We start from the raw sequence: 25639 nt of genomic DNA, 5'->3' as shown, positions 1-25639 counted from the left end.
TGGTGAATTTCAGGTTCGGATTAGTGACAACTCAGAAGTCTCGGCGGCGTGTGGGGGGAGGGAAGTTTGCCAAGGTCTCTGAACTCGCAGGAGAGCAGCCTCGGGAGGCGCCGGGCGGTGCTGGGCGTACCGAAGCCCCTGTCCTGGCCAAGACAACAGCGCGGTCTCACCCCGCCTCTAGCCTGACTTTGTCAGCTATCATAAAATGGGAATTGATCATTCGAGCCACCATTGATTAGGGAAGAATGCTTACTGCAGCAGCAGGGGAAAGGTTAAGAGGAAATTGACCTTCTCCGTAGGTGACATAAAGTCATTAGGTAAATGAGATATTCACACTGGAGTTTTAAAAGGTCATGCTCAATTTTTATTTGCAGCCTGAAAAGTCAAGCTCCGGCTTAGGGTAGGGACTTCCACTCATAGGGACCCGGGCACGGATCAGAATGAAGTCCTGCTGCGCCGGCCAGAGGCGAAAGTGGGATATGGATTGTAGTCTAGAAGAATTCGGCTGGACTCCGAGCTGGCCCTGGCAGCCCCAGCTTTGGACCTGCTGCTCTACCCGAGCACGTTCCTGAGTGTGAGTGCGCGTGTCCTTCCAGTTCCCTGATGCGCGCACGCAGAAAAGGATCACTGGCCAAAGCCGACATCTTAACATCAGCAACACCTTCCCTTCCCTCGCCCACCAGGTCTCCTACACAGTGAAAGTGTTGTTGTTGTTGTTGTTGTTGTAAAGGAGAGAGTAAGATATTTATGCACATATTTATCCCTCTAATTATAGGAATTAATCCTCTTATGACTAAAAGGTAACGTGGAAGGACGTCCTTTTGATGTGGAAAAGCACCATTTGTGACTCACATTCAGACTGAATAAGGAATAATTGTTGTTAAACGCTTGCAAGAGGAAAGTGTTTAATTGAGGGGCATTCGTAATTTTACGGCTTAGTGCAAAATTAAACGTAATTAAAAACTCAGAAATTCCAACTGATTTTCCAATTATTTTTATTGTCTGAGCTAATTGTTACACAAGGGTATCACTTCTTCCCAAAGGCATTGGAAGAGAGAGGTGGGAGGCGGGAGGCAATCATACCTTGTCCAAATATTCTCCAACTGCAGAGTCCAGCGTCCAGAAAGACCTCCTGGGTGGCTCCTTACCTCTCCTACCCCCGCCAGGGTCCCGGGCGGCTCCCCGCCCTCCCCTTGGCAATTAAGCATTGCAGCCACTCTCCCCTCGATCTGAGTTCCGCCAACACCTTGGGAAGTGAGAAAGTGATGGCAGCTCTCTTCTGCAGATCATTACGGCAAACCTGGAAGTATCTGGAGAAGGCCGATGACTATCTTCAAGTAACACTTGTCATACATAGCTGAGAGATTTTTTTTTTTTTTTAAAGAATAAACACAGCTCTCTGGGGGCGATCGCTCCACGCCCTTGCCTTAGAGAGTGCGTTAAGAGGGGGGAGGAGGTAACGCACAAACATGACTCCAAGACATTTATACACGCGTGCACGACGACCTACAGACGCAAGCAGAAAACTTTCTTCTGCCTTGAAATTTATTTACTTACTTATTCATTTGAGGCAAAGATGAGCATGGAAACGCTCGGACTTTTTCTTTCTTTCTTTCTTTCTTTCTTTCTTTCTTTCTTTCTTTCTTTCTTTCTATTTTCTTTTTTTTTTTCCAAAATGCTGGGACTGACGGCACAGAGCCAAACCATCTTTGTATGTGTAGCTTCTTTGAATGTCCAAACAGACCTATTTAAATACATTAAAAGGATAATGAAAAAGCGCTTTAGGCTTACAAAAACAACGCCACCTCCTTACAGTTTGTACAGAAACGTCCTGCCTTTCCTACTAGATTTTGCTAGAATCCTGGGGTGGCATGTAAAAAGCTTAAGATTAGACAAAATGTGAATTTATACATTTCAGTTAGTCTTAGACTAATTGTGCAGAGCAATGAAATGTTTGTGTTTCAATTAGAGAGTTTAATTTCTCCGGCATTTTTAGGATATGGACAATCAAATTCACCCTATCTGCCTTTCTAATGCCCCACCCCATAAGATCAATGAGTGCCTCTGATCTGTCGTGCTGCGTGAAAATGGGTAGAATTAAAACTGTCAGTTCTGCTTGCAACCTGTGTCTTTCGATGGAGTTCAAAAGCTTTTAAAGGTAAAACGTGCCGATCACTTATGTGTATTATTTTCTCTCCTACCATCACAGCTTTTAAGTGGAAAAAAAAAAAAAGAAAGAAAGAAAAGGTATTTTTACTCCCACATTCATTTTTCTTGGGAAGATTTCAATCTTTCAGGTAATTTGAGGGTGGCCCCTGATGTCCAAGCTTGGTGGAGTCTGGGTTTACCTGAGTGTGGCCAAGAGAGTAGAGTTGAATCTGTTTTATCCAGTTGTCCTACCCAAACGCTGTACCTCTTAGCTGGAATTCGGCATTTGTATTGCTCCAGTGCTCCCTTGGAGAAGAGCATAGTTGGGCAAAAAGAAGGAAGTGCCCCTTCCAAGGTTAAAAATGTGAAAAGGACATGTAACCCGTCCTGGAAATCTGAGGTAAAGAAGCAGTACCCACTTTAGCTTAGGCAAAGATTGCAGAATCCTTTGAAAAAACTGACAGGGATTTTCCAGAGACAGGGTGGGGTGGGGGGAATCCTAGGGTGGGCATTTTATGCAAATGAGCAAATTTGAAATGTAGTACAAATCCGGTATAGTAAAACTGACAGTTCTGACAGTATTGACAACATAAATATATGTTTGAACACCACACTTTCAGACACTTAACCGATGAAGCAATAAAAAAAAAATTCGACTACAATATTTCAAATAATCGACATTGATGTTTTGATACATCATTTTTATCCTCTGAATCGATCTATCACTCTCAGGCTGGTCAATTTTAAGTAAAAATGGGCAGCAATTATTTGCACTTTGACTAACGATGACCTACTAACAATCTTCAATTAATTACACCCAAACTGTGCTTTCTTCCCTCAAAAGTGGGGGTGGGTGGGACAAACTCTTGGGTAGTAGAACTGGAGGTGGGACACCCTTTCTGCTCTTTCCCACTGTTTTGTCATTTGTGTATAAAGAGGTCCAGACTTGAGCCTTGTTCTTTGGTTCAGAACACAAAGGCAAAGTTTCTCACACCTGCACTACACACCTTCTAGGTTAGGAGATTTGGCCTCGTTTCTACTTTGAAACAGGAGTTCCTAACCCTCCTCCTGGCCACGTGAATCCTAGAGTTTAGAGGAGTTAGTGGAAGGAAGACATCTGCTTAAAGCAAAGATTGGAGGTTTCTCTCAGGCTGAATGTGAGGGAAAGGGAGGAGGGAAGGATGAGAGGGAGGAAGAGGGTAAACAGAAAGAGGGAAGGGAAGGAGGAATGGAGGAGAGAGGGTGGGAGAGAAAGAAGAGGGAAGAGAAGCAGGGAGGGAGGGAAGTAGGAAGAGGAAGAGGGGAGGAAGAGACAGGAGAGAAAGAGAAAAAAAGAATATGAATGAATACAGCAGCCTAGTGATGAGCCACCCAGCAGGGTTGACTGTCTTGGTCTCGGTCTCCTATAACCTCTGCAGAGCCACACCACTGAGTGCTTATAAATACAGGAAAATGCCTGTAGCTCCAGTTTGTCACCACTGGCTTGTTGGTTCGCTATGTGGGTTTTCTAGGGATCTTTCCTAGTCCCACTTTGACATTTGTCTCCAAATTGTGTGCGTGTGCGTGCGTGTGCGTGTGCGTGTGTGTGTGTCTGTGTGTCTGTGTTTGGTGGGTGTTCTGGGAATAAATCTGGAAAACTGAGAAAGAAAATGGACAGGCACCTTGGATGTAGAGACGGTCCCTTGGAAACCTAGATCCCCCGGGGCTGAGAGCACGTGTTCACCGGTGTCCTATTCCTCTACAAAAAAAAAAAAAAAAAAAAAAAAAAAAAAAAAAAAAACCTCTGTCCCCCTGCTGTGCTGTACTATCCCCTAAAAGCCTCCTTCCTCTCACAGGGGGCGTCCTGGCCTTTAGACCTCAAACTTAGATATGCTGTGCTCGCTGGGAATTCCAGTGTCTTGTCTTTCCAGCAAACTTCCCAATTGTTAAGTCCCTTCAAAACGCCACCCACGGAGACCGTGGGACTTGTCAACACTTTAACACCGCTAAGGTGCTCAACAAAGGGAGAAGAGTGTGAGCCACGCTGGATCAGGACTGGAAAGCCTGCATGATCTGGGTGGCCTGACTGCCATCTAGTTACAACTGGCCGGTGCGGGGTCCCCTGTCTGCACTGGAAAGTGTAGTAAAGATTAGAAATGGGGCAGAGGAGAAAAGAAGGAACTGGAAATAGGATACAGTGAGAAAAAAAAAATGACCAGAGATAGAGGAAGAGGAAAAGGAAGTGAGGAAGGGCGTGGGAAGGAGAAACTGACAGCGCCACAGTGCACGGAGCGTTTGGAGCCCCGCCAGATAGCGCTAGAGGGCTATTTATTGAAACCCGTTCTTTCCCCACCATAGGGAAACCGCTAAAATGGGAAGAAATCAAACAGGGCAAAAGCAAAATGCAACAATTCCACTACATACTTTATTTTTTTTTAAACTGTCCGTTGATTTGATCGTATTTCCAGGGAGAAAAGTCTGTGATAGAACACTAAGGTGTGAAAACTCAAAAACAAATAAATAAAAATAAACACAAAGCAAAAGCAAAAAAAAAAAACAAAAACAACAACAACAACAAAACAGTAAGGTGGTCGTGGTAGTGGCGTGAGGATAGGGGCCCCTTACCTCTGTAGACACCATCTAGAAAGACCACGAACCACAGTAAGAGGTAAGGAAGTGAGCAGAATTCCTTCTAGTGTAACTTTTCAGTTATACTGCTGAGAAGGTCAAAAACAGTTCACAAGGATGAGCGGAGGTTTTCGGAGAAGAGATGTTTGAAAAGTAATAAATGGCTCCAAGGGCTGGAGTGTGGGACAAACACGTTAATAGAAATGCCAAATAAAATATATATCACAAATTCCAACTGTCAGCCAGCAGGGCCAAGGCAGAAGACAACCCAAGTCCTGAGCCTTTGTCCCAATAGCACAAGGCTCAGGAATGTTTCTGCAAGGCCACAACACCCTTGGAGAACAATTTACAAACACCCCGGGAAGCCTGAAAAAGGGGAAAGGACTTTAAAAACTCACCCTCCTTTAGAACCCCAAGGAAAGTAGTGCGGATGTAAATGGAAAACCTGGGGGCAGAGGCGGACACGGAAAGAGAAAGAACAAGCGGATGGTGTGTTTTGGAGGTCCCCCCTTGCTAGATTCACTGATTCAAGGAAATGAATGTCCTTTGTTCCTAATGATACTTTACTTTTAAGTATCAACTTTGTTTTGTTAAAAACCCTGACATTTCATATGTCTACCCTCCCATTTTAGCACTGAGCTTTCCTTTGACCCAATGAAACCCCTCTTAAATCAAAGGAGTAAGTTATCGTTCATTAAACTGAGGAACAGAACCTCCCCAATTCAGACATAATCTCAGCTTTTTTCTAAAATAAAAGTCTCCTTGATACGAAATATTCCAAATCAAAACATTAACTAAAGTTACAAACAAGATTAAGGCTGGATTTACTGGCTCTGGTAATAAAGCATCAATTGTTCTAACTGTTGTAAAGAAGACAAAGGGGGTTTAAATCTAGTGATTTTAATACACAGATTAACACTTCAGGACCTCACAGTTCTGAGGAACTTAGAGTTATCTGTGCAGAGGATCTGGATATTGGGGGGGGGCATATAAAAAGAACAGCCGCAATTACCACCTCAGGGAGGCTGAACAAGTTCAGCTAAAATAAAGTTCGAGTTTATAAATGCTGCTTCAAATTAACTCCCCTCCCAAAAGCCAATGCCGTTGGACGACAGAACTAGGGGGGCTTACATTATTCCCTTAAATCCTTAATGTTACCTATAGTTACATTCCACAAGGGATCAAAAGAAGAAAGGGAGACGTAGAAAGGAGTGCTTTTCAGAAGTCTAGGAGATGCTTCAATAAGAAAGGGGTGATTAAAAACAGACTCTTAAATTTGAGAGGCCCAATTCTCTTTCTCATTCACCCCCCTTTGGTACCCCCCTTTCACCTTCTTTTTAATTCAATGTTCCCACCCCCTACTCCAGAGCTAAGTAGCTGATTTAAGATTGTGAAGAAATAGGTTTTACCAACCATATTTGTTCTGGGGCACTTGTAAAACGCGATTTGTAGAGAGTCTTTAGCCTTCCAATTGTCTTTGAATTGTTTTTACTGAAACAGATCTTTTGCAGTTAATGAGTCCCCACACAGCTGGACAGCTCCTCACGGACACTGAGAACTCTAACCCCAAAATGACCCCAATTTGACACCGCAAGATGAAATTTTACCGCCTGTTAAAACCATTTCCAGCCTGGGCAGAAGGAGCTGACTGTTGACTGAGGTGTGTATGGCGCCTGTGACCCCCATCTCTCGTTTGTCTCTGGGGCTGCCCCACCTATTTCCCTTCACCTCAAATGTGGGAGAGTAAATGAATCCACAAAGGCTGTGGAGTGTGAAGCTCTGAAAACAAGGTGTTCACACACAGAAGGAAAAGAGAAAGTGTGGACACCTCTCTGCTGTGCAATGGCTTCTACCAGACATGGAAATCAAGAATGGGGAGCAGAGGCAGTCCTTAACTACACAAAACCTATGCTGCTCTATTAATAAAATACCACAAGTTGTTGATGACCACAACTCGTGGTATCACAGGACTCAGGACAGATATCTGGAATCAACTCCAACTTGATCCCCTGTGCAATGCACTGCAGTGGTAGATTTTAACGCTAACATTTAAACTAACAGTTTCACCAATAGCATACATCTGTGTAACAAATCTTTTCAGTTACTAGGAAAGCAGCATCTTCTTTCAGATAAAGTGAATTTCAAAGCCAAAGAGGTTTCACCAGCATGCTATTTTTCAACCACCTCACACTTCTTAACTCTAAAAGTCTCCCTAAAAAGTATCGCTTTTTCTCTTTGAGACTATCTTAAAATGCCCTTCCTTTCTGCCCCTTTCATCTAACCAGATTGTCCTCTTGTTTGGTTTAATGCATTTGCCAACATGCATAAGAGGTTACATAGTGAAGGAGAGGAAGAGGTTCACGGTAAAACTCCTTCTGCAATGCCCACAGTATAAAGCAGAGTTCCCACTTTTCTTTTTTTTGTAAAACCTCAAATTACCACCCTTAATCAAGTCATCATTTCCTTAACGATTGCTTTAGAATATAGAAATAATCAATCTGGATTTTTACTCTAGGAGAAACTTTATTAATCCTGTTTTTTCTTAATGCTAAAGAAGTTTTACTAAATAAAGGCTGCGAGAAAACTAAACCGCTTTACAATATCAGCAAGGTGGGGGGCGCGTAGCGGTGTGGGAAAAGGCGCTAAGTATGTTCAGAGGAGGATGCAGAGGTTTCTCACGAAGTTGTTCTTGACAAAAGAAGCGTTTATCTCGGAAACTGGTGTGCCTTTGAAAAAGAAACTTCCTAACTGGCGTTTATTTAACCAGGATTTTTAAAATAGCAAAAATCCCACTGGCGATAATAAATAGCCAATGTTGAAATTAAGAACAATTAGAGGGGTCAAAACTGAGTGTAAACTCTGCCAGCCGCGCTGGGCCGACAACTTGGATCCAGTACTTTCCACAACTCTGTGAAGCAGAAATCAGTCTGCAGCCAGGCCAAATGTTCTCTCATATTCCGTGTCTGTCTCTGTGGTGTCTCCCCTACCTCTCTCCCTCTCTGTTTCCCTCCTTCTTACCCTAGGAGGATAAACTGAAGTTTAATTACACCCCCTTCCCAATAAAATTCTGAAGGACAACTTTTCCTTTTCTTTTTACTTACCCTTTCTTATGTGTCGACGAGTAACTCAGCATCAAATGAGACGGATATTTGTAATCTTGAAGTTCTTCTAAGGAGGAAAAATAGTGGTGGGGGGACGGTGGGGGGAAGGACCCTAGAGTCCTTCGGGTTCCTGAGGGGTCCTCTTGAAGCCAGACAGAAAGAGAGACGGAAACCCTTGACTGAACTCTGCTCCCAAAAGGTCCCTGAGCCCGCCTTCCCTCCTATAGTCACTGGAGCCAAACCCGCACGGGCCGCAGCCCCTCTCCCGGCGCGCTCTCCGGGCCTCTGCCAGCCCCTCCACACAGTCTTTATATGTGAGGGCCGATTTCCCGCAGACATCATTGTTATGATGGCTCATTTAATCAAACTGTTTAATTGCTCTGGTAATCACTATCATCATCACAGGTGCTCAATCATTCATCATTTTTGGAGGGCTTTATTGACCTCTGGAGCTCATTCACCAGCCCTAGGAAAACGAGGCCAAATTTCCTCAGACTCCGCATGGAGTCTCGGCATGCATTAGTTTTAGCTAGCTTGGGATGCTCAGAAGCTTGCAAGGAAACCTGAAAGATGCTAAAGGGGTGGAACTCTCTCTCTCTCTCTCTCTCTCTCTCTCTCTCTCTCTCTCTCTCTCTCTCTCTCTCTCTCTCTCCCTCGTGTGTGTGTGTGTGTGTGTGTGTGTGTGTCTGTCTGTCTGTCTGACAGACACGCGCGCGCGCACACACACACACACACATCACTTTACTATACCTAACCACTCCCATCCACCACCGCCCCCATGAGAAAGTCCAGTCAAAGGCACCCTTGCAGGAGACGCTACTTTCTATGTTACAGGATGGGTTCAGAGTTGGGAAGAGAGGCCGCAGTTGAACAGCAGACCCTTACTCTGTTTGCGGTTCTCTGGGCCTGGGGCCCGGAACCCAGGGCGAGGGTGAGAAGTTGGGAAGAGGGCGCGCTCCCAGTGCGTGGCTGGGTCGCGCTGCCAGCTGCCTGGTGGCGGCAGGGTGAACCCGGCTACGCGCGCCGGGTGACCAAAGCTCCGCCCCCAGCTCTCGTCTCTCGGTGATTGACGTGCAGCCGCCGGGAAACAGCAGCGCGGAGGTAAAGCCAGCTGGAACTCCGGCCAGAGATTGGGCGGGACCCCGGCCAGAACTAGTTTCTACCAAAACCTTGTCGGGTATTTACCTTTCTAACCCTACTCGCTTCCTTTTTCTTTTGGGAAAACTTCTTTAGGAGTCAGTCCCATCGTCCCCATCCAGCGAAATCTGCCCGGTGCAATTAACTCGTCCTTTAGCCCTCCTTACAACCGCTGCGCCCAAAGCAACCACAACAAAGCTGGGCAGCCAGCGCCAGCTACTCCTCGCAAGCATCTTCTCTCGCACATGCTTTTTAATCTTTCTCCTCCTAGATCCAAGATTCACTTTAGAGGCGCACACCGGCCGCGCGCGCACGCACACGCGAGCGCGTACACACACACACACACACACACACACACACACACATCGGTAAACAACAAACACCAAACAACTTCCCCTCCGCTAACTCCTACCCCACTAACTCCTACCCTACTAACTCATCCTGCTTTCTCCCTCCAGATTGTGCCCAGGATCCCTAGACTCTCCACCGTGGTCCACACTGTCTGCAGCGCACCGAGGGACTATGCTCGGAGTTCAGCTGCTCACATCTTGTACTAGAAAAAAATGAATCTTGACAACAAGGGCTCTGCATCTGTACGAGAAAGAAAGTGCCATTTAACAACAACAAAAACCCTAGCCCGGCGGTAGTGCAGTCGGCGGAGCTTGCTGCTCTAGGTTGTTAGCGGCAGAGTTCGGGACCTAGTAATCCGCCGGCAGAGGAAGGGAGCCGCGGAATTAAAAGGAACAAAAGCTAGAACGCCATGCCAAACATCCCCAACGCGACCCAGTTAGGCAGGAGCCAAGAGGAGTGGTGGGGAAATAAACGAGAAGTAAGTTTAAAATAAAAAGATCTGAGGCTGTACCGTACTTTCCCTGTGGCTTTCTGCAGTTTTCCTGTCTGTTCTCTCCCTGTCCTCTTCCACCTCTCTTCCTTCCCCCTCTCCAATCACGCGTGTTCTCTCTCTCTCTCTCTCTCTCTCTCTCTCTCTCTCTCTCCTGTCGCTCTCCCTCTTTCCCTCCCTTCCCCCTTTCCCCCTCCCTCATCCCCCCTCCCTCCCCTCTTCCTCTCCCTCCCGCGTCGTCCCCCTGGAGAAGCAGGCTTGCTGATTTGCTCCGGTCCTCTCCGCTCCAGCCTCCCCTCCCCCAGCACCCCCCCCCCCCGGGGCCGTCCGACCGCACTCGCTGCATATCAGAGGCTCTGCGCAGCGCGCTCCTCCTCGCTCCAGCTCCCCACTCCCGGGATGTGTCTCCGCCGTAGGACGGGCTATGGCCACCACGACTTCCGGGTTCCGTCATTTCGTTCTCCCGCCGCCGACCCGCGCCGCCAAACTGAGGCTCTACTATAAGCCCGGCTGCAGCCAACCTGCCAACACCTACTGACACTCACTCATCTCCCAGAGAGAGAAAGAGAGCGCGAGAGAGCGAGCGCGAGTGAGAGCGAGCGAGAAAGAGAGAGAGGGAAAGACAAAATACCTACGGGGGGGGGGGGGAGGAAGTCCAATTTTTGCAAACTATTCATTTTTTCTTGATTTTCTCCTTGCTTTCTTTGAACAATACTTTAAAAAGAGAGGATCATATTAGAGCTATTTTGGGGGCAACGCTAAAAGAGGGGGGAGGGGGGAGGAAAAATTCAAGAAACAGAAACCCCTCGCGGAGTTTTACTGGAAGAAAAAAACGGGTCTGAAAGATTGCTCCTCTTCATCATCATCAACCATCATTCATTCACTACCTTGACATTCCGGGCTTTGATTGACAGCTGGAGTGGCAAAAAGCCATGAAACTCGACAGTTCGGTTACATGTGGGCTGCTGACTGGCCGCTCGTAACCTTCAGTTCGGGGGCTTGACAATTTTTTTTCTTTTTCTTTTCTTTCTTTTCTTTTCTTTTCTTTTTTTTTCAACTGAGAGAAAAAGAAGAGAAAGAAGGGTAAAGGAGGACCGAAGAGAAGGAGGAGGGGAGGGGGAGGAGGAGGTGGAGGAGGAGGAGGAAGATCAGGAGGAGGAGGAGGAAGAAGAGAAAAAAGAGAAAAAGAAGAAATATCACTGAAAAAAATTCTTCGTTTACTTGACTGGGCTTTCCCCGCCCCCCTAAAAATAACATTGGAAAATTGGGAGAAGTCTCCTTGGTTTGGAAAAAAAAAAAAAAAAGGACTCTTCAGCCTAGCTCACTTTCTTATCCGGACTGGGATATTAAATATACGACACATCCAGGAGTTTATTGGAGCGCAGACTGATGGCGCAAAGGGTAGGTTTAAATCTCCAACACTTACCTAGATATAAATCCTGTCCTACAGGGCCCTGCCCCATGCCTCCTCTCCCTTTGAGCTGGCTGCTGCTGGTTGCTTGATAGTGATGGCGGCCAGTATTTTAAAAAATAGTAGCAAAATTATTCACCGGTTTCTTTCCCCCCTGTGCCTCTGCGTGTGTGAGAGTGTGTGTGCGTGCGTGTGTGCGTGTCTGGGCGCGCGTGTCCCAGCGCTGTGCGAGCGGGCGGGCGGCGAGTGCGTGTGAGTGGTGTGTGTGTGTGTGTGTGTGTGTGTGTGTGTGTGTGTGGTGTGTGTGTGTGTACTTGTGTGCAATTGTTACACGCTTTCGCCTCGCTCCAGCTTTTTACCCCGGCAGCGCGATTCCCCGGGTTCTCCTGCTGCTGCCGCTGCGCCTTTTTCGCCGCTGCTCGCGCGGCTCCGGGCGGGCGCGGGCTGCGTAGGAGCCGCCGGCTTGGGGCCGCGCTGCCTAGACTAGCCCCGGCTGCCTGTTTTGTCTCTGAAATTGACAAGGACGCAGGGAATCCGCTGCTAAATAATGTTTCTGGTAACTTTCACGTTATTCCTCCCCACCCTCTGCTCCCAGCCCCCGGGGAGGCACCGACCCTAGTCTTCCCTTGTCCTTGCCGTTCTCGGCCTGATTATTAGCGTTTTTCTTCTCTTTATTTTGTTTCATTTCGCCCTTTGATTTATTGGATCTCCTGGAGGAGGCGAAGGGGGGTAAGGGGTGGGATCCGGGGCTTCTTCCTCTAGCTAACTCCACTTCTCCCTGGGTTGGCTCGCTGGGGTTCTGCAGCCTCCAGCGGGAGCGGGGCCTCCCTGTGCCCCCCGGCGTCCCCGGCCTCTCCGCCTGATCTGCCTTCCCTGAATGCTGCTCTCGTCGCAGACTTTTTCATTTTAAAATTTACGACATCCTCTCCCAACTTTCAGATCTGTTGTTTCTGCTGGTTTGGTTTGTAGTGTGTTTAACTTGTGTCCGGTACTTTTCTTTTTTTTTTTTTTTTCTGACTTTGTTTTTATTTCTCTCTCTCTCTCTCTCTCTCTCTCTCTCTCTCTCTCTCTCTATCTCTCTCTCTCTTTTCTCTATGCTCTCTCTCTCTCTCTCTCTCTCTCTCTCTCTCTCTCTCTCTCTCTCTTCCTCGGTCTTTACACCCCCTCCCATCTCTATCCCATCTCCACTCCTCTGTTCCCTCTTTTCTTTGCTCCGGGTTTCTTTGCTTTCCTGTCTCTGCCCCCCTGGGTTCTCTCTTACTCTCTGTGCCGCCGCCCCCTCCTCTTGCCGGGCTCTGACAGTACGATGAGCTGCCTCATTACGGCGGGATGGACGGAGTAGGGGTTCCCGCTTCCATGTACGGAGACCCTCATGCGCCGCGGCCGATCCCCCCGGTTCACCACCTAAACCACGGGCCGCCGCTCCACGCCACGCAGCACTACGGCGCGCACGCCCCGCACCCCAATGTCATGCCAGCCAGCATGGGATCTGCTGTCAATGATGCCTTGAAGAGAGACAAGGACGCGATCTACGGGTAAACCGACCCCCGGACCCAGCTTACTGTGTGTGAGTGTGTGTGAGTGCGTGTGCTTGTCTCTGGTGGTGGTAGTGGTGGTGATGGTGGTGGTGGTGGTGGTGGTGGTGGTGGTGGTGGTGGTGGTGATGGTGGTGATGGTGGTGGTGGTGGTGGAAGGTTGGACCAGGGAGGCTAAGTGGGGACTTAATTCTGCATGAGGAGAATGCTTGCAGTGGAGAAAGACAAGGGAGGGAGCCTGCTTTTGAGTCGAAGACCAGAAAAATAGAACCTTCTCTGCTCCCTTGGTTCGGCCTCTCCAGACCCCACAGTCCTGTGTAAGGACTGAGTCCTTATGTCTTGCTGGCCGGGCCTTCTCCCCAAGGACAAGATTCCTGGCCAAAAGGCGCAGGGCTGGTTGTCTCCGGCTGCCTAACAGAGGCCTTGATTAAGAGGAAAGTTTTCTGCAGCCGAGAAGAAACTTCCAGTTCCCCTTTCTTTCTTCCTTTTTCTCACTCTTTCTTTCTTTCTTTTTCTCCCTCCCCTCCCCTTTTTGCTTCCTACTGAGGGCCTGGGAGTCACTAAACGCAGCTTGAGCTGGAATCAGGGCAGCTTCTGTCGGCCAGGAAGTCCTAATCACTCACTTCTTAATTCTCTGTAAATAAAGGGGGCAGACCTTGAAGTGCAGCGGGGTGGAAGAGACTGCCGCTTGCACACACAGCCGTTCTTGGGAGTCAGGGAAATGGCTGGAAATTATTTTATATTCGGAGAGATTGGGGAGGGGTGGGTAAGCACGGTCCAAGCTAGTACTAGCCGGGCTCTTCCGGCTGAGGGTAGGTGGGGAAGGCGGCGGGATGCCGAGGGGAGGGGACAGTGGGTAAACAGCAACTGAGCCTAAAGCCTGAGGCCTCAAGCATCCCGAGGTGTAGCTAAGCCGCCCGGAGGAACACAAAGGGCGTACGCGCCCGGCACTCACACTTCCAAGTTTTGAAACGCGGTTTATTTATTCTTGTGAGCTGCAACGCTGAGAGAAATGTGGTCTTTCGAAGGAAGCTCTTTCTTGTTTAACATTCTTAGTATTTGGTCCTACCACCGGAGCTTTACTGGAAGCAGAGCAAACAAGTTTATAAAGCAAAGGGTGGATAGATGAGACGAATACCTTCTTAAAAATCGGGAAATGTCTCTCCGATGTGGTTGTAGGTGAAGCCCTCGGCCCGGTCTGAAACGCCCGTTAGATTAGTTCAGATTGGGGGTTGGGGAGAGGACATCAAATAGTGTTCCCTGTCCTGGTTTGTGTGGCAGGCGTCTCTGGAGTGAGGACTGGGGTCTGGATCTACTCCGAGCTCTAAATTGCCTGGGCTTCTTGCTTATTTCATTACTTCCCAACTGAGTATATGTTTACTTGGCGGGCTAGAGTGGCCGGGGGCTTCTCGGAGCTGATCTGGAAAGACCTGTGAACCCAGGGAAAAGGCCAGGCTGTTTCCTTTCTGTTTGTGGCCCAGGCTCGGCTGATTGAGGGTGTAGTGTGTTGCGTGCCTGTTGTATTAAAGAAGGAATGCAAACCCTCCAAACTTGTTGATTACAGTTCTTGCTCCTTCCCCTCTGCACCCCGTCTCCGTGCGTGTGTCTCTGCGTGGCGCTGCCCGTTAGGCACCCGTTGTTTCCTCTGTTAGCGCTGGTCTTTGAGAAGTGCGAGCTGGCGACCTGCACTCCCCGGGAACCCGGAGTGGCCGGTGGAGACGTCTGTTCCTCTGACTCCTTCAACGAGGACATCGCGGTCTTCGCCAAGCAGGTCCAACCTTCTTGACCCGCTCACCCCCACCCCCCAGCAGCCCTTCACTCCCCCACCCCCTTTCTCCGAGTTTGACTTGAAAGAGGAGGAAAAGGCAAGACACCCGATCTGTTCCTCTGGCCCACTCGGCGCTCTGCGCCTCCTCCCCATCCCTCAGCCTGGAGGCGAATTGGAAAGGGAGATAAATATGGGTGTTTGTTTTTCCCCCCAGCCAGGAATACAGGGGCTCGACCCTCGAATTAAAGTTGACCTGCTCCTAATCTGGGGCTTGGCCTTTTCCCCGCCTGCAGCTACTTGAACAAGAATTGGGGAGAGGGGCTGGGAGGGACCTGGGAGTGCCCGGGAGCAAAGGAAGCAGGGCGCCTGGCAGTGAGGTCTACACGGGCACTGAGGTGCTGGAAGTGGGGAGACCCAGCCTCTGGCCCGGCTTCAGGCTGCTGAAGCCGGTAGTGAAGATCTGCGAGCCGCCTTGCCTACCCCGCTACAACTGGTGTAGGATATGACTCTCCCCACCGGGTCAGGACCATAAGGCCCTGCAGTTTCTCCACCGTCCCTACTCACTTAAGACACCAATCTGTTTCTTGGATTTTACCAAAGCCCCTGTCCTTTCTTCTGCCCCTGCCCTTCTAGAGTACCCGGTCCCACAAACCAGATTAGTGGCCGACAGGGTTTTTCCTGTTTTTAAATTGGCTGAAGATTCATTTTGACTTTCCCTGCTTCCTATAGGTTCGAGCCGAAAAGCCTCTTTTTTCCTCAAATCCAGAGCTGGATAATTTGGTAAGGCTCACTGTTACTTTCTTGTCCCCTTGCTTGTCTGAGCTCGGGCCCCGTCCCAAGCTCAGAGTCACCCGTTTGCTTCTGGAGCTCCATGGAGTTCCAGCAGAGCCCTCCTAGGGAAACACAGGGCAAGAAACCTATCTAGAGGCCCTACGTGGAAGGCGACCCAGGGGCGGTATGGACCTCAGGGGATAAAAAGCCCACCGAGGCAGAGCGGGCGCCGCGGCGCCGAGCAGAGTAGGGATGCTTCCCAGGTCTCGGCCTCGGGAGTGATTTCCTTTGCAGGCCAGGGCAGGCTGTGGAGCCCCGGGCTGCTGCCCTGAAGGAAGTAACTGCTCCGGCAGCGGAGGGCGGGCTAGGAGTGGGTTAGGGGTGAGGGCTATCCTGCGCAGGCCACTTTTAGGTGCAATTCTTTTGCTAATTTGCAGGATTTCAATATTAAAAGTACTTAAATCCTCTTTCAAAGGCTCTGCCTCTCCATTCATTTGGAGTATTTCCTTCTTCTGAGAGGAGGCTTGCTCTCCGTCTGCGGTTCTAAAAAAGCTTTTCTGTCCAAAGAAATGGCTCAGCTCTCTTCTCTTCTCTTCTCTTCTCTTCTCTTCTCTTCTCTTCTCTTCTCTTCTCTTCTCTTCTCTTCTCTCCTCTCCTCTCCTCTCCTCTCCTCTCCTCTCCTCTCCTCTCCTCTCCTCTCCTCTCCTCTCCTCTCCTCTCCTCTCCTCTCCTCTCCTCTTATTTTTCTTATATTATTTCCCACCCCCACCCCCCCAGTTTGACCTGAGGTGGAAGGTAGGAGGAGACAGTAAAAGAGGAATGGGTGGAGTAAGACCTGGTGGGAGAACCGAGCTTACCAACAGCTCACTGTGATGGCTAGGGAAAAAAAAAAATCATGCTAAGGCCACCCGGTACACTAATTCCCACCACTGTAGCCAATGAGGCAGAGATGATCAGTAATAATTTGGTTTTCTTATTTCTTGATGTGTGGGTTTTGCCCAGCCACCTGCTGGTTTCTTCTTTCTTACCCAATTCCCTCAGCACACTGCCCTACACACACACACACACACACACACACACACACACACACACACACACCTTGCATGTGTTAGAACCCTAACTCCATTCTTTTAAATTTCCCTTTCAGATGATACAAGCAATACAAGTACTAAGGTTTCATCTTCTGGAGTTAGAAAAGGTAAGCAGAAAACAACAGTCTGCACTTTGATTCTCTCAACTAGATGACTGGGAATGCTACAAGCCTCCAGGATGAGGGATTACACATCTGGAGATGTTGATCACGTTTTTTTTATTTCCTTCCTTTATAGACTTCTCAACCCAGGGACTCAGAGGATATGGGAATCAGGGCAGCCCTGACTTTTAAAGTCCCCACCCCCAGGCACTCAGGATTATTTGAAGTACAGCAAGAGCCATTTGTGTTGCTGGACACAATGTCTACTTGTGTCTCTATTAGCTCAGCTTATCATGGGTCCAGAATTCTTGCTGGGTGTAAGCAGAGAGAAGAGTCCTCTCTGGGGTGTCTTTGCATTGTTACATAGATCAATCATTCCCCTGGAAACATACACAACCGAATCACAAATGTCCCCAGTTGTAGTGTTTAAATGCTTCTGAGTTACTATCAAATCACACTTTCATCTCTGCTCTCCCAGTGTGAACCCAGTTACTTCCAGTTTAGTTTCTTTCTTTCTTGTAACTTGTTGCTCAGGGGAGTCTCTGGAGGATAATATCTATTACCACAATTGCCCTATTGTTTCCTTGCCTTTAACTCTTACAGCCTGTAATTAGAGTTATTTTGGAAGACATCACATTATTGCTCTCTACAAATGTAACCTTGCAACCTGATATTCTTCCTCTTTAAAAAATGAAACATATAAAGACAACCTGAGCTGAGCCCTTGCCATGACCCTCGTCCTAGGTCCACGAACTGTGTGATAACTTCTGCCACCGGTACATTAGCTGTTTGAAGGGGAAAATGCCCATTGACCTCGTGATTGATGAGAGAGATGGAAGCTCCAAGTCAGATCATGAAGAACTTTCAGGCTCCTCCACAAATCTCGCCGACCACGTAAGTCTGCAGAGCCCGTGGAGTTCTCTAAAGGCCACTGGGCAAAGCATTTTTCTAAAACCTTGTGGTACTGAGTTTTGTTTTTAAATTGTTTAGTTGCTTTCGGAGTTTTCTCTCCCTTTCTCACTACAAGTGTCATGGCCTTTATTTTGATTTCCCCTTTCTTGGACCCTGTCCTTATTTACGTTGCCAGTCAAAGAACCAGGGAGTTGATAGAATGATTTGTGCTCTTTATGTGTGAAGTTGCCTGAACCTGGTGGCTTGGGAGTTAGTAAATACTCTTTTTGGTATGATGGCCTCCATCTTTTCTGGGTTCTTTCTGTGTGTAATCAAGGCATAGTAAGAGACAAGACAGTTAGCTGGAGAGGAAGGAAGAGAGAGAGAGGAGAGAGACAGAGAGAGAGAGAGAGAGAGAGAGAGAGAGAGAGAGAGAGAGAGCAAGAAGTGACTGGGAAAGGAGGCCTATTTCTCTCCCAGAGAAGACAACCCTGAGAATTCCTGGCAATTTTGCCTTGCATTGACAATAAAAGGAGTGAATGAACACATTACAAGTCTCAGGACTTTTTGCTCATAGAAACTTATTGTCAGAATATGGTCTTATTGCCAAGTGCCTGAAGCATCTCTATAATAAAAGACAGCAACCTTGATGAACCAATTTTTAACACTGTATTACAGAAAGCTGAAGGGAATTAAGACTGAGTTCGCATAGGTTAGTGTTTGGGCTTTAACACTTTAACAGTTGGCGGCTGAGGATGGAGGATGTGGAAGATGCCCGTGGATGTCAAGCAGGAAAGGAGATTTCTATTCTCTCTGTTCTGAGTCTTCTTTTGGAACTGATATAGTGAATCTGATGGGGTGGGGAGAAGCATATGTAATGATACTCGAAGTCTGAAGAAGGAGCAAAGAGAAGAAGGATTGCAGCTGGCAGAGATGGAGGGGAGGCAGGGGTGCTGAGGTTAAAGAGTGGGTGTGAATAGCAGTGTATTTTTTGGGAACTCAAACCGGGAAGTGGGGAACAGGGTATCTATGTATTCATTTGAACTCACAACCTAAATGACATAGGCCAGAGTCTGGGTGATTTCATGGCTTAAATATTAATTTAACACCCCATAGAAGTTAAACAGGCATTGAGGTTTGAAGGCGGTTTGCATTCCCCACCCCCAAATTCCTGAGTCTCAAGAGGAATGAATTGAGCTACCTGAGGAATAATAGCTTTTCTGTGAGTTCTCTTCTTCCTCTACTAAAAGTTTTGAAAAGAAGCAGCCATTGGTTTTTAAAGATTAACCTTTGTACTACAGGAGACAGCAGCCTAAAAGTTCAATATAGTGAAAGAAAACCATAGCCTAGGATGTCCAGTTCTGAAATGAAATAAATGTGTTGCTAAAAGCTCCCATACCTGTCTTTATCCTTACCTGTTTCCAAAGCAACAGGGGAAGTGATCTGGGAGCAGCCTTGTACCTTGCATGTATTAAATGAAATCAAAAAGGTGTAGCAGCTATTGGAATTTTCTTCGCTTCTCTGTGTCTCGACAGTGTGTGTGTCCTTGTGGTCCAAGAAGCATGTTAGCTTCATAAATACTGATTTATTTTTGTTCATTACTTATTTCCCTCACTTTCTGTTTCTGAGTTTGTATGCATTTGTATTATGGGGGCGGAGATAAAGAGGGATGTATTTACATGGTTTGGAGCATGAGGGGTTCTCGTTCTTTCTACGTCAGAAGCTTATCTTGTTATTTTGTGTGTTTGTGACTCCTTGGTTTTCTACAGCACTATCTTGATAATAATGCCTTTTCTGGTGGATGCATGGAGTTAGAGCGTGCGGATGTTTATGTAGAAGAAATAAGATACACGAGTTGGGTTAGAGTTCTGGCTGATATACAATGCCAATTTGTGAAGATATCGTAATATTTAAATACAGACTCAAAAAGAAGGTGGTACCTAAGAGAATAGTGCTTAAATAATTTAACAATCGTCATCTTTGGATAAAAGAGTCAACTGTAGCATTTGTTGCTACCCTTTCAAGCCCCCAATCAAGTAAATATGACAACTGATTTATTTTGAATCCATGAGGGCTTGCCACCTCATTGGGCGTCATAATTTAAAGCCTTTTATTTCCTAGAGATCTGAACTACAGCATTTTTGCTTTAACCCCCTGCTATTTGTTTTGAAACGAAGCAATAATTTGTTCCACCAGCATACGGGTGGGAAATAGAGAGGTCTGGCCCATGCTTGTGTTTCTTGCGGGATGAGAGAGAGAAAGCCTTGAAGGCTCTGCAGTGTTTAGGTACCACAGGCATATTGACTGCATTTGTTGCTAGGCCACCCCCTCCTACCCAACAAAGGCCATCCACCTAAGGCTTTCACCCTTTCCTACAAACTTGTCATCCCTCAACCCCTCAGTCACAAGAGAAGGAAGAGACCACAGAACCCCTACCTGAAAGCAATGTAAGGGGACATTTTCAGCATATAAATGTGTCCAATTTGAGTCATCAGGTTTATTTTTTTCATTTGCTTTGATATGCATATTTAATGCCTTGCCCCAGGCTGGATCTCATTTGCTGTGCGCTGGCGCAGGGTGATGATCAGCCACTTCAGAAGGACCCAGACAGCGTGTTGTTTTCTCTGTTTTATCTGTTGGCCCACTATTCTGATCTACTGAGCTACCTCGTGGTTTTATTTGCACATGAAATGCCGTGAGCAGTTCAACTTATTGGCTATGAATAATGACAGCTAAAAAAGAAGTGTAGGTTCATTTATTGTGTGCCAAGGTTTCTCTTGTGGAGGTGACAGTTTGTGACAGCTGTTTGACACCCCAAAAACACATACACCTCTATCCTTATTAAGTGGTATCAAGCCTACATTGCGTGTGTGTGTGTGTGTGTGTGTGTGTGTGTGTGTGCAGGCAAGGAGAAAGAGTGAAAGAAAAAATATGAAAGACTAACTTTGTAGTTCTGTGCGCTAAAAAGCAACGAAGGGCGAGATGTTATGCGCCAATATAGTTTTCCGTTCACTTATTAAAATACTTGAAAATATAAATGAATGAAGGGTGTTAAATGCATAAGTATCTTCAAAGCTAGTGTTCTCAGCAGACTTTTAAGAATGGCTTTTATGTACTGTTACCGGGTAAGCTGTGCTAATTCCACATTCTGCAATGTCACATAAGTGTTTCGATACAACATAGATGCATTACAAGAAGACCCATAATGGTCTTGCATTTTGTTTTTTACATTCCATGAGGATACTGGGTTTGTTCATTTATTATTAACAAACATGATGTGCATAGTGATGAGAGGAAGTTTAGAACTAAAGGAAAAATAAAATGTGCAACTTTGGCTGCTAGGCTGTGTTAACTAAATTCTTGAGGGATGCTTATTTTTTAATGTTAGGATGTATTTTTTTATCTCATACTCTTACTATAGCATAAGAATAGTAGTTGCAGGTAGCAGTAATGGCTCTGATAGTGTTCTTTGCAATTCTGTTGAGGGAAAAAAAAAAGATGATAATCAAAGGAAACTCAACTGTGTTTCCAGCTGCAGCTAATGTTAAGTTTCTCAGACAATCAAATTTATCATGTTTTAAAACAAACATGTCACAAGAGCATTTTTTAAAGTTTCAACTTGCAAACTGTTGTAAAATAATTATGTTTTTTCTAGACTGTTGAAGTACTGAAAAATAGGAAATATCTTATTTTTATATTTTTATATAATTTGAGATCAACTTTTTAGGTCTAGTACAGACAAATGAGTGTCAGCATAATATTTATGCATAAATAGATTATATATCTTTATTGATATAAAATTCACATGAACCAAATATGCTTGTTTGAAATAGATTCTCTTAGCTACACATGTTGATAATGCATATGATTATATGGTTATGGTATTCCTGCTAATAGTACCAAAAGGCTATATTTTATTTTCTTTGAAAGAATTAAGTAAAAAAAAAATATAGTTATATGGATTAATATGAATTGGCAGTTATCTTAAAATTGATTGGTTCTGATAACATCATAAACAAATGACATTTTATTTTCATTTCTGTGCTGTCATTTGATTGAACATATGCTGCTATTATTTTGCATTTCTGAATTGTCAAGTATATTTATATCAATACAGGTTTTTTTTTTTTTTTTAATGAGTTAGGTCAGAGGAAGGAATTACCAGAATCTCTCTCTTGACAGAAAATAGTCAAGTGCTGGTAGATAAATTCCATTATTACCTAAAAAAGTAGAAGCGACGCCAGTGAAAATCAGTTTAAATTTGTGTGCTTGGTCTATTGAAGATGGAGGAAGAATAGTGAGATCTAATATTAACATTATTAACACGAGTGATTTCTTTTGTTTGTTCATTTTTACACTGAAGTGTGACACTAGGTGTTAGGCTGTGCTAGATCCAAAGCCTCTGGGATCCAGTTTCAGAAAGTTTTACTTTGGAGCTCAGTGTCCTGTCTTAAAGACTCTGATAGAGGACAGGGCTTTCTATTCATTGTTGCTGCTGATGTTTCTGCTTGTTGGAAGCTTCCCTGTTTATTTCTCATCAAGAGCATCATTTACATCATTTCAATTATTTAAGTTGTACAGTTGCTGCATGTCTTCAGCTCTACTATAGTGAAGTGGTGGAATTTAGGCATGCTTGGCAGCCACATAGACACTCAGAAATCTCTGAGAAGACTTGGTGTTATTTGACGTCATTGTGTTGGTTGTTGACTTACTAACTGGTCTATGAGATATCTCCGCACACTTTGAAAGTCACAGAAAGCATCTTATACCATAAGTTATAGTAACAAGTGTGTTCCTGTCTTCTTTGAGAGTCCACCACTCTATGGAGTGATCATTTGCAAAGGGTGTTGCCCTTGTATGAGACGTGGGTATGCATTAATTCCCAAAGATTGAGTCAATCAATCTTTGGTACAGATGCTAAGGTAAAAAATCTCCAGTTTTATATGTATTTTAAAAACGACTCAGCTTCTAAAAGTACACACTGGTGTCCTGAGTTCTTGGTCAGCATCACAATCAAAAAATTGAAATTCCAACATTTATCCCAGCCATACCAGGAACGTTTTTAACTTGTGGACTTGGATGCTCCAGAATTAAGAGTGCTTACATCCTTTTTAAGAACAGTTTTCTCTGCACTGCTAATTAGAACTTAAAACATCATAAAACCATAAGAAATAAGTAACTTAATATTAGTTGAAAGTTTTGACACACATAGACCTTCCTTTTGTTGTTTAAATGTGTCTAGACAGACTAGTCTGTGTTCCTCTTCAGCTAATGAACATGTTTCTGAATGTGCTTTCTGTTACTGTTTAGCTATGAACACATATCTTGAATCACTTTACTGTGCTTTTATGCTCCATATACACTTCTCTGCTGATGTTATTTAGTTATATGGGCTCTAGAAAAATCTGTTGGCTATTTTTAAAGTACTTTTCAAAATAGAAGTTAGTGGACATGACCTTGGGAATTATCTTGTGTGACTTCATAATTTTAAAGAGATAAAGCCCGTAGTCCAAAAGTCGTTGAAGCCTTCACTCCAGTCACATGACTTGTTAGAAGAGGCCCCAAGAGTCTTGGTTCTGTCCGTCTGTTTTCTCCCCTGTCTCACATTCAGGGAATAGCTTTTCATACGAAGCCTAAAGGAAGGTGAGCTCAGATCTTTTTTGTCAAATCTTGAACGCAATAGTGGCTCCTGTGTCCTTCTTCAAGCCTAAGACATTTTACTTTTACGGTTTTATTTAGAAGCTCTTGCGTATTTTACCCCAGTGACCCCACAGATGAACTGTGCTCTGGGGTTTGGGGGGATACTCTGTCATAGAAAACACTAGCAGTTGGCCAGGACTTATTAAGTATTATCCTATAGGCAGCACACTCACAGAAGTGCTGTTCTGGTTTGAGGTGTAATTGCAGCCTACCTACAACCTCAACAAAAGCAGTGCACAGAGGATTTCCTTCTTGTGCCCAGAGACTCTTGTCCTCTCATCTCTTTTCTAGATTTAGCAAAAATTCAATGATGGTGCTAAATCAATTTTTTTTTTAACTTTCAAGGGAGAAAACACTGGCAGGATTGTGTTTTCTAGGGAAAGCCCTGTGCAAATGAGAAGCCAAGGAGAGCAGCCGAGCGCTCTCCTGTGGCCCTGCTACTACAAGCTCTGCCCATATTGTCTCTTGCTTTTATATTAATTACAACTTGCATTATCAGCTGTGAGTCTGTGGCCCAGCAAATAGAAAAAACTGCCCCTGGAGACGGAGCTTCTTGTATCTATTTCCCATCTCCTATTGTGCACAACTCGGTATTCAGTGCTTTTCTCCTGGTAACGCTGCTCTTTAACACAATTATATAGAGAACAAGGGGAGTACCTTCTTTGACTCCCAATTATTAAAGCCGCTGGGAATAGAAACATGTTCCCTCCTTGCCCTGGGGTGTCTTCATGGTATTTTTGGCTGGAGAACAGGACATATATTGTGGAATGTGTACACTTGAGTTCTCCTCTACATTGATACATGCAGACAGTAATTCTCCTTTATTTTTCTACATACGTCATGTGTTTTTACATGCTTTTGTATGCCACATTGGTTCAGGATTCACTCAACTTCTGCTTATAATTTGGCGGAGAGCCAGGTGGTTATTCTTGAAGGAAACTTGGAAACTATCTAGGAGGGGGAGAAGGGAAGCTGTGATACACACAAATATTTCAGTCTAAGAAAAACCCAGTATTTGTGGCTAATGCTTTATATTGTCTATGTAGATTGTGAGGTTTTTTTCTTTTAATGACCAAGGAGAATTACTTATTTACTTATTTATTTTATTTATTTATTTATTTTGGTTTCTATTGCCCAGATTACCCCCATGTTTGTCTTTATAAGTGATCACATCACTATGTGTAGCTTTATCTAGACGTCTTGGGGTGAGTCACTACCCCAGAACTCCCAAGAGATCTGTCTGTCCATCATTCTTTCAGAGTAGACTACTATCATGAGGTTCCCCTCAGTTTGCTTCCTCCCTCCACTGAACATAGTGCAAGCGCAGGAGATGTCAAAGAAATGTGACAGTTTTTCAAGAGAGCTTGTTTGTTTGTTTGATTTGATTTATTTTTTTAAGAGGTGAGGAAGAGAAGAGGTAAGAGACAGGGAATGGTAAATAAGGTAACGGGAAAAATTGATGGCTGTACTGAAAATCAAAGATGTAACTTGTTTGGTGGAACCCATTGTTCTTAGAGTAATGTGGACAAATTTGGCTTACCTTTCGCTTCTCCACATGTCTCTACACTTGCTTCTGAAAGCCACTGAAAGAGAGAGACTAAATTGTGAATTAATGAGGCTTGACTTTAAAGTTCTGCCCAGGTCTAGCTGATAAGAACACACTTGTGTTTTTTAGTTTCAGGAATTGCTTATGCAAGAACCCTTCCCATCATGCCAGAGCTTAAATAGAAAGGCCTGTCCCAGCGCCATCCGAACAATTATATAATAGTTTTGGATGACATTTGCCTTAAAACACAGTTGAGGTGTTAGTGGTTAATTATTGTAATTTTCATGAAGGGTAAGGAGCTTTTATGGCAGCCAGCTTCATAAAAAGCCTGAAGTGCATAAAATTTATATCATCGGCTGTGTACACTGGAAAGTTCAGTTCAAGGGAAGTGTTCTACGTAGGAAAAGTACATGGCATCTCCCATCCCCCTCTTCTATAATTCTTCTAGCTTTTTATTTGACCACCATCCAGTAAATATCGGACATGAAGAGATTGCAAAGCAACAGATAACTCGGTCTAATATATTCTACTAACTTTCATTTCCTAACCAATCTTACCTTTCTTTCTTCCTTCTTTCCTTCCTTTGTTCCTTGCTGCCTGCCTTCTTCCCTCTCTTTCTTCTCTTCTTTCTTTTTTAAATACAGGTTCTCACTGTGTAGTCTAGATTGGACTCAAACTCATGGCAATCCTCCTGCCTGAGTCTCTTGAGTGTTGCGATTATAGGCATGCCCAGCTAATTCCTTAATCCTCTTTTTCCATCACATCTTTATTGTAGAGATCTGAACCTGAACTGTATTTACAGTCATGATTTCTACTCCCTGGTCTTGACTTTGAGTCCATGGCTGGCCTGGTGACACCTTCAATAGCACCACTCCACATTAAGATTGTTGATCACAAAGATCTGGATTATGTCAGCATCTATAAAAATTCCAAATAGTAATTTACAATCTGTCTGTTGCTATTGCTCTATGCAAGAATATTTCTTTCATTT

The 25639-nt window shown here is 45.2% G+C and overlaps 1 protein-coding gene and 1 long non-coding RNA gene across 16 annotated transcripts in view; one reads left to right on the top strand and one right to left on the bottom strand.

Annotated features, from left to right (window-relative positions):
* LOC143441399 (uncharacterized) overlaps nt 1-9453 on the bottom strand; it is a 30041-nt gene extending 20588 nt beyond the window's left edge. Inside the window, exon 1 of the long non-coding RNA XR_013108753.1 lies at nt 1558-9453. This is a non-coding gene — a long non-coding RNA (uncharacterized LOC143441399). The remainder of the gene's footprint in view (nt 1-1557) is intronic.
* The window catches only part of Meis2 (Meis homeobox 2), a 201683-nt gene continuing 184968 nt past the window's right edge, over nt 8925-25639 (top strand). For 5 of the 15 annotated variants that reach the window (XM_034493822.2, XM_034493821.2, XM_076929467.1 and 2 more), the window contains exons 1-7: nt 8925-9033; nt 9452-9822; nt 12548-12780; nt 14410-14551; nt 15278-15328; nt 16467-16517; nt 17256-17405. In XM_034493822.2, the coding sequence (XP_034349713.1) occupies nt 9754-9822; nt 12548-12780; nt 14410-14551; nt 15278-15328; nt 16467-16517; nt 17256-17405 (696 nt within the window). In that variant the 5' untranslated portion in view covers nt 8925-9033; nt 9452-9753. Of the gene's footprint in view, nt 9034-9451; nt 9823-10165; nt 11236-11299; nt 11802-12547; nt 12813-14344; nt 14552-15277; nt 15329-16466; nt 16518-17255; nt 17406-25639 lie in introns of those variants that run through there. The other 10 variants (XM_034493832.2, XM_034493823.2, XM_034493833.2 and 7 more) reach the window with 8 other exon arrangements.

Source organism: Arvicanthis niloticus, chromosome 2, assembly GCF_011762505.2.
Source record: "Arvicanthis niloticus isolate mArvNil1 chromosome 2, mArvNil1.pat.X, whole genome shotgun sequence".
NCBI classification, from domain to species: Eukaryota; Metazoa; Chordata; class Mammalia; order Rodentia; family Muridae; genus Arvicanthis; species Arvicanthis niloticus.
Note: the sequence above shows the minus strand (reverse complement) of the source record. Positions and strands in the feature narration are given on the sequence as shown.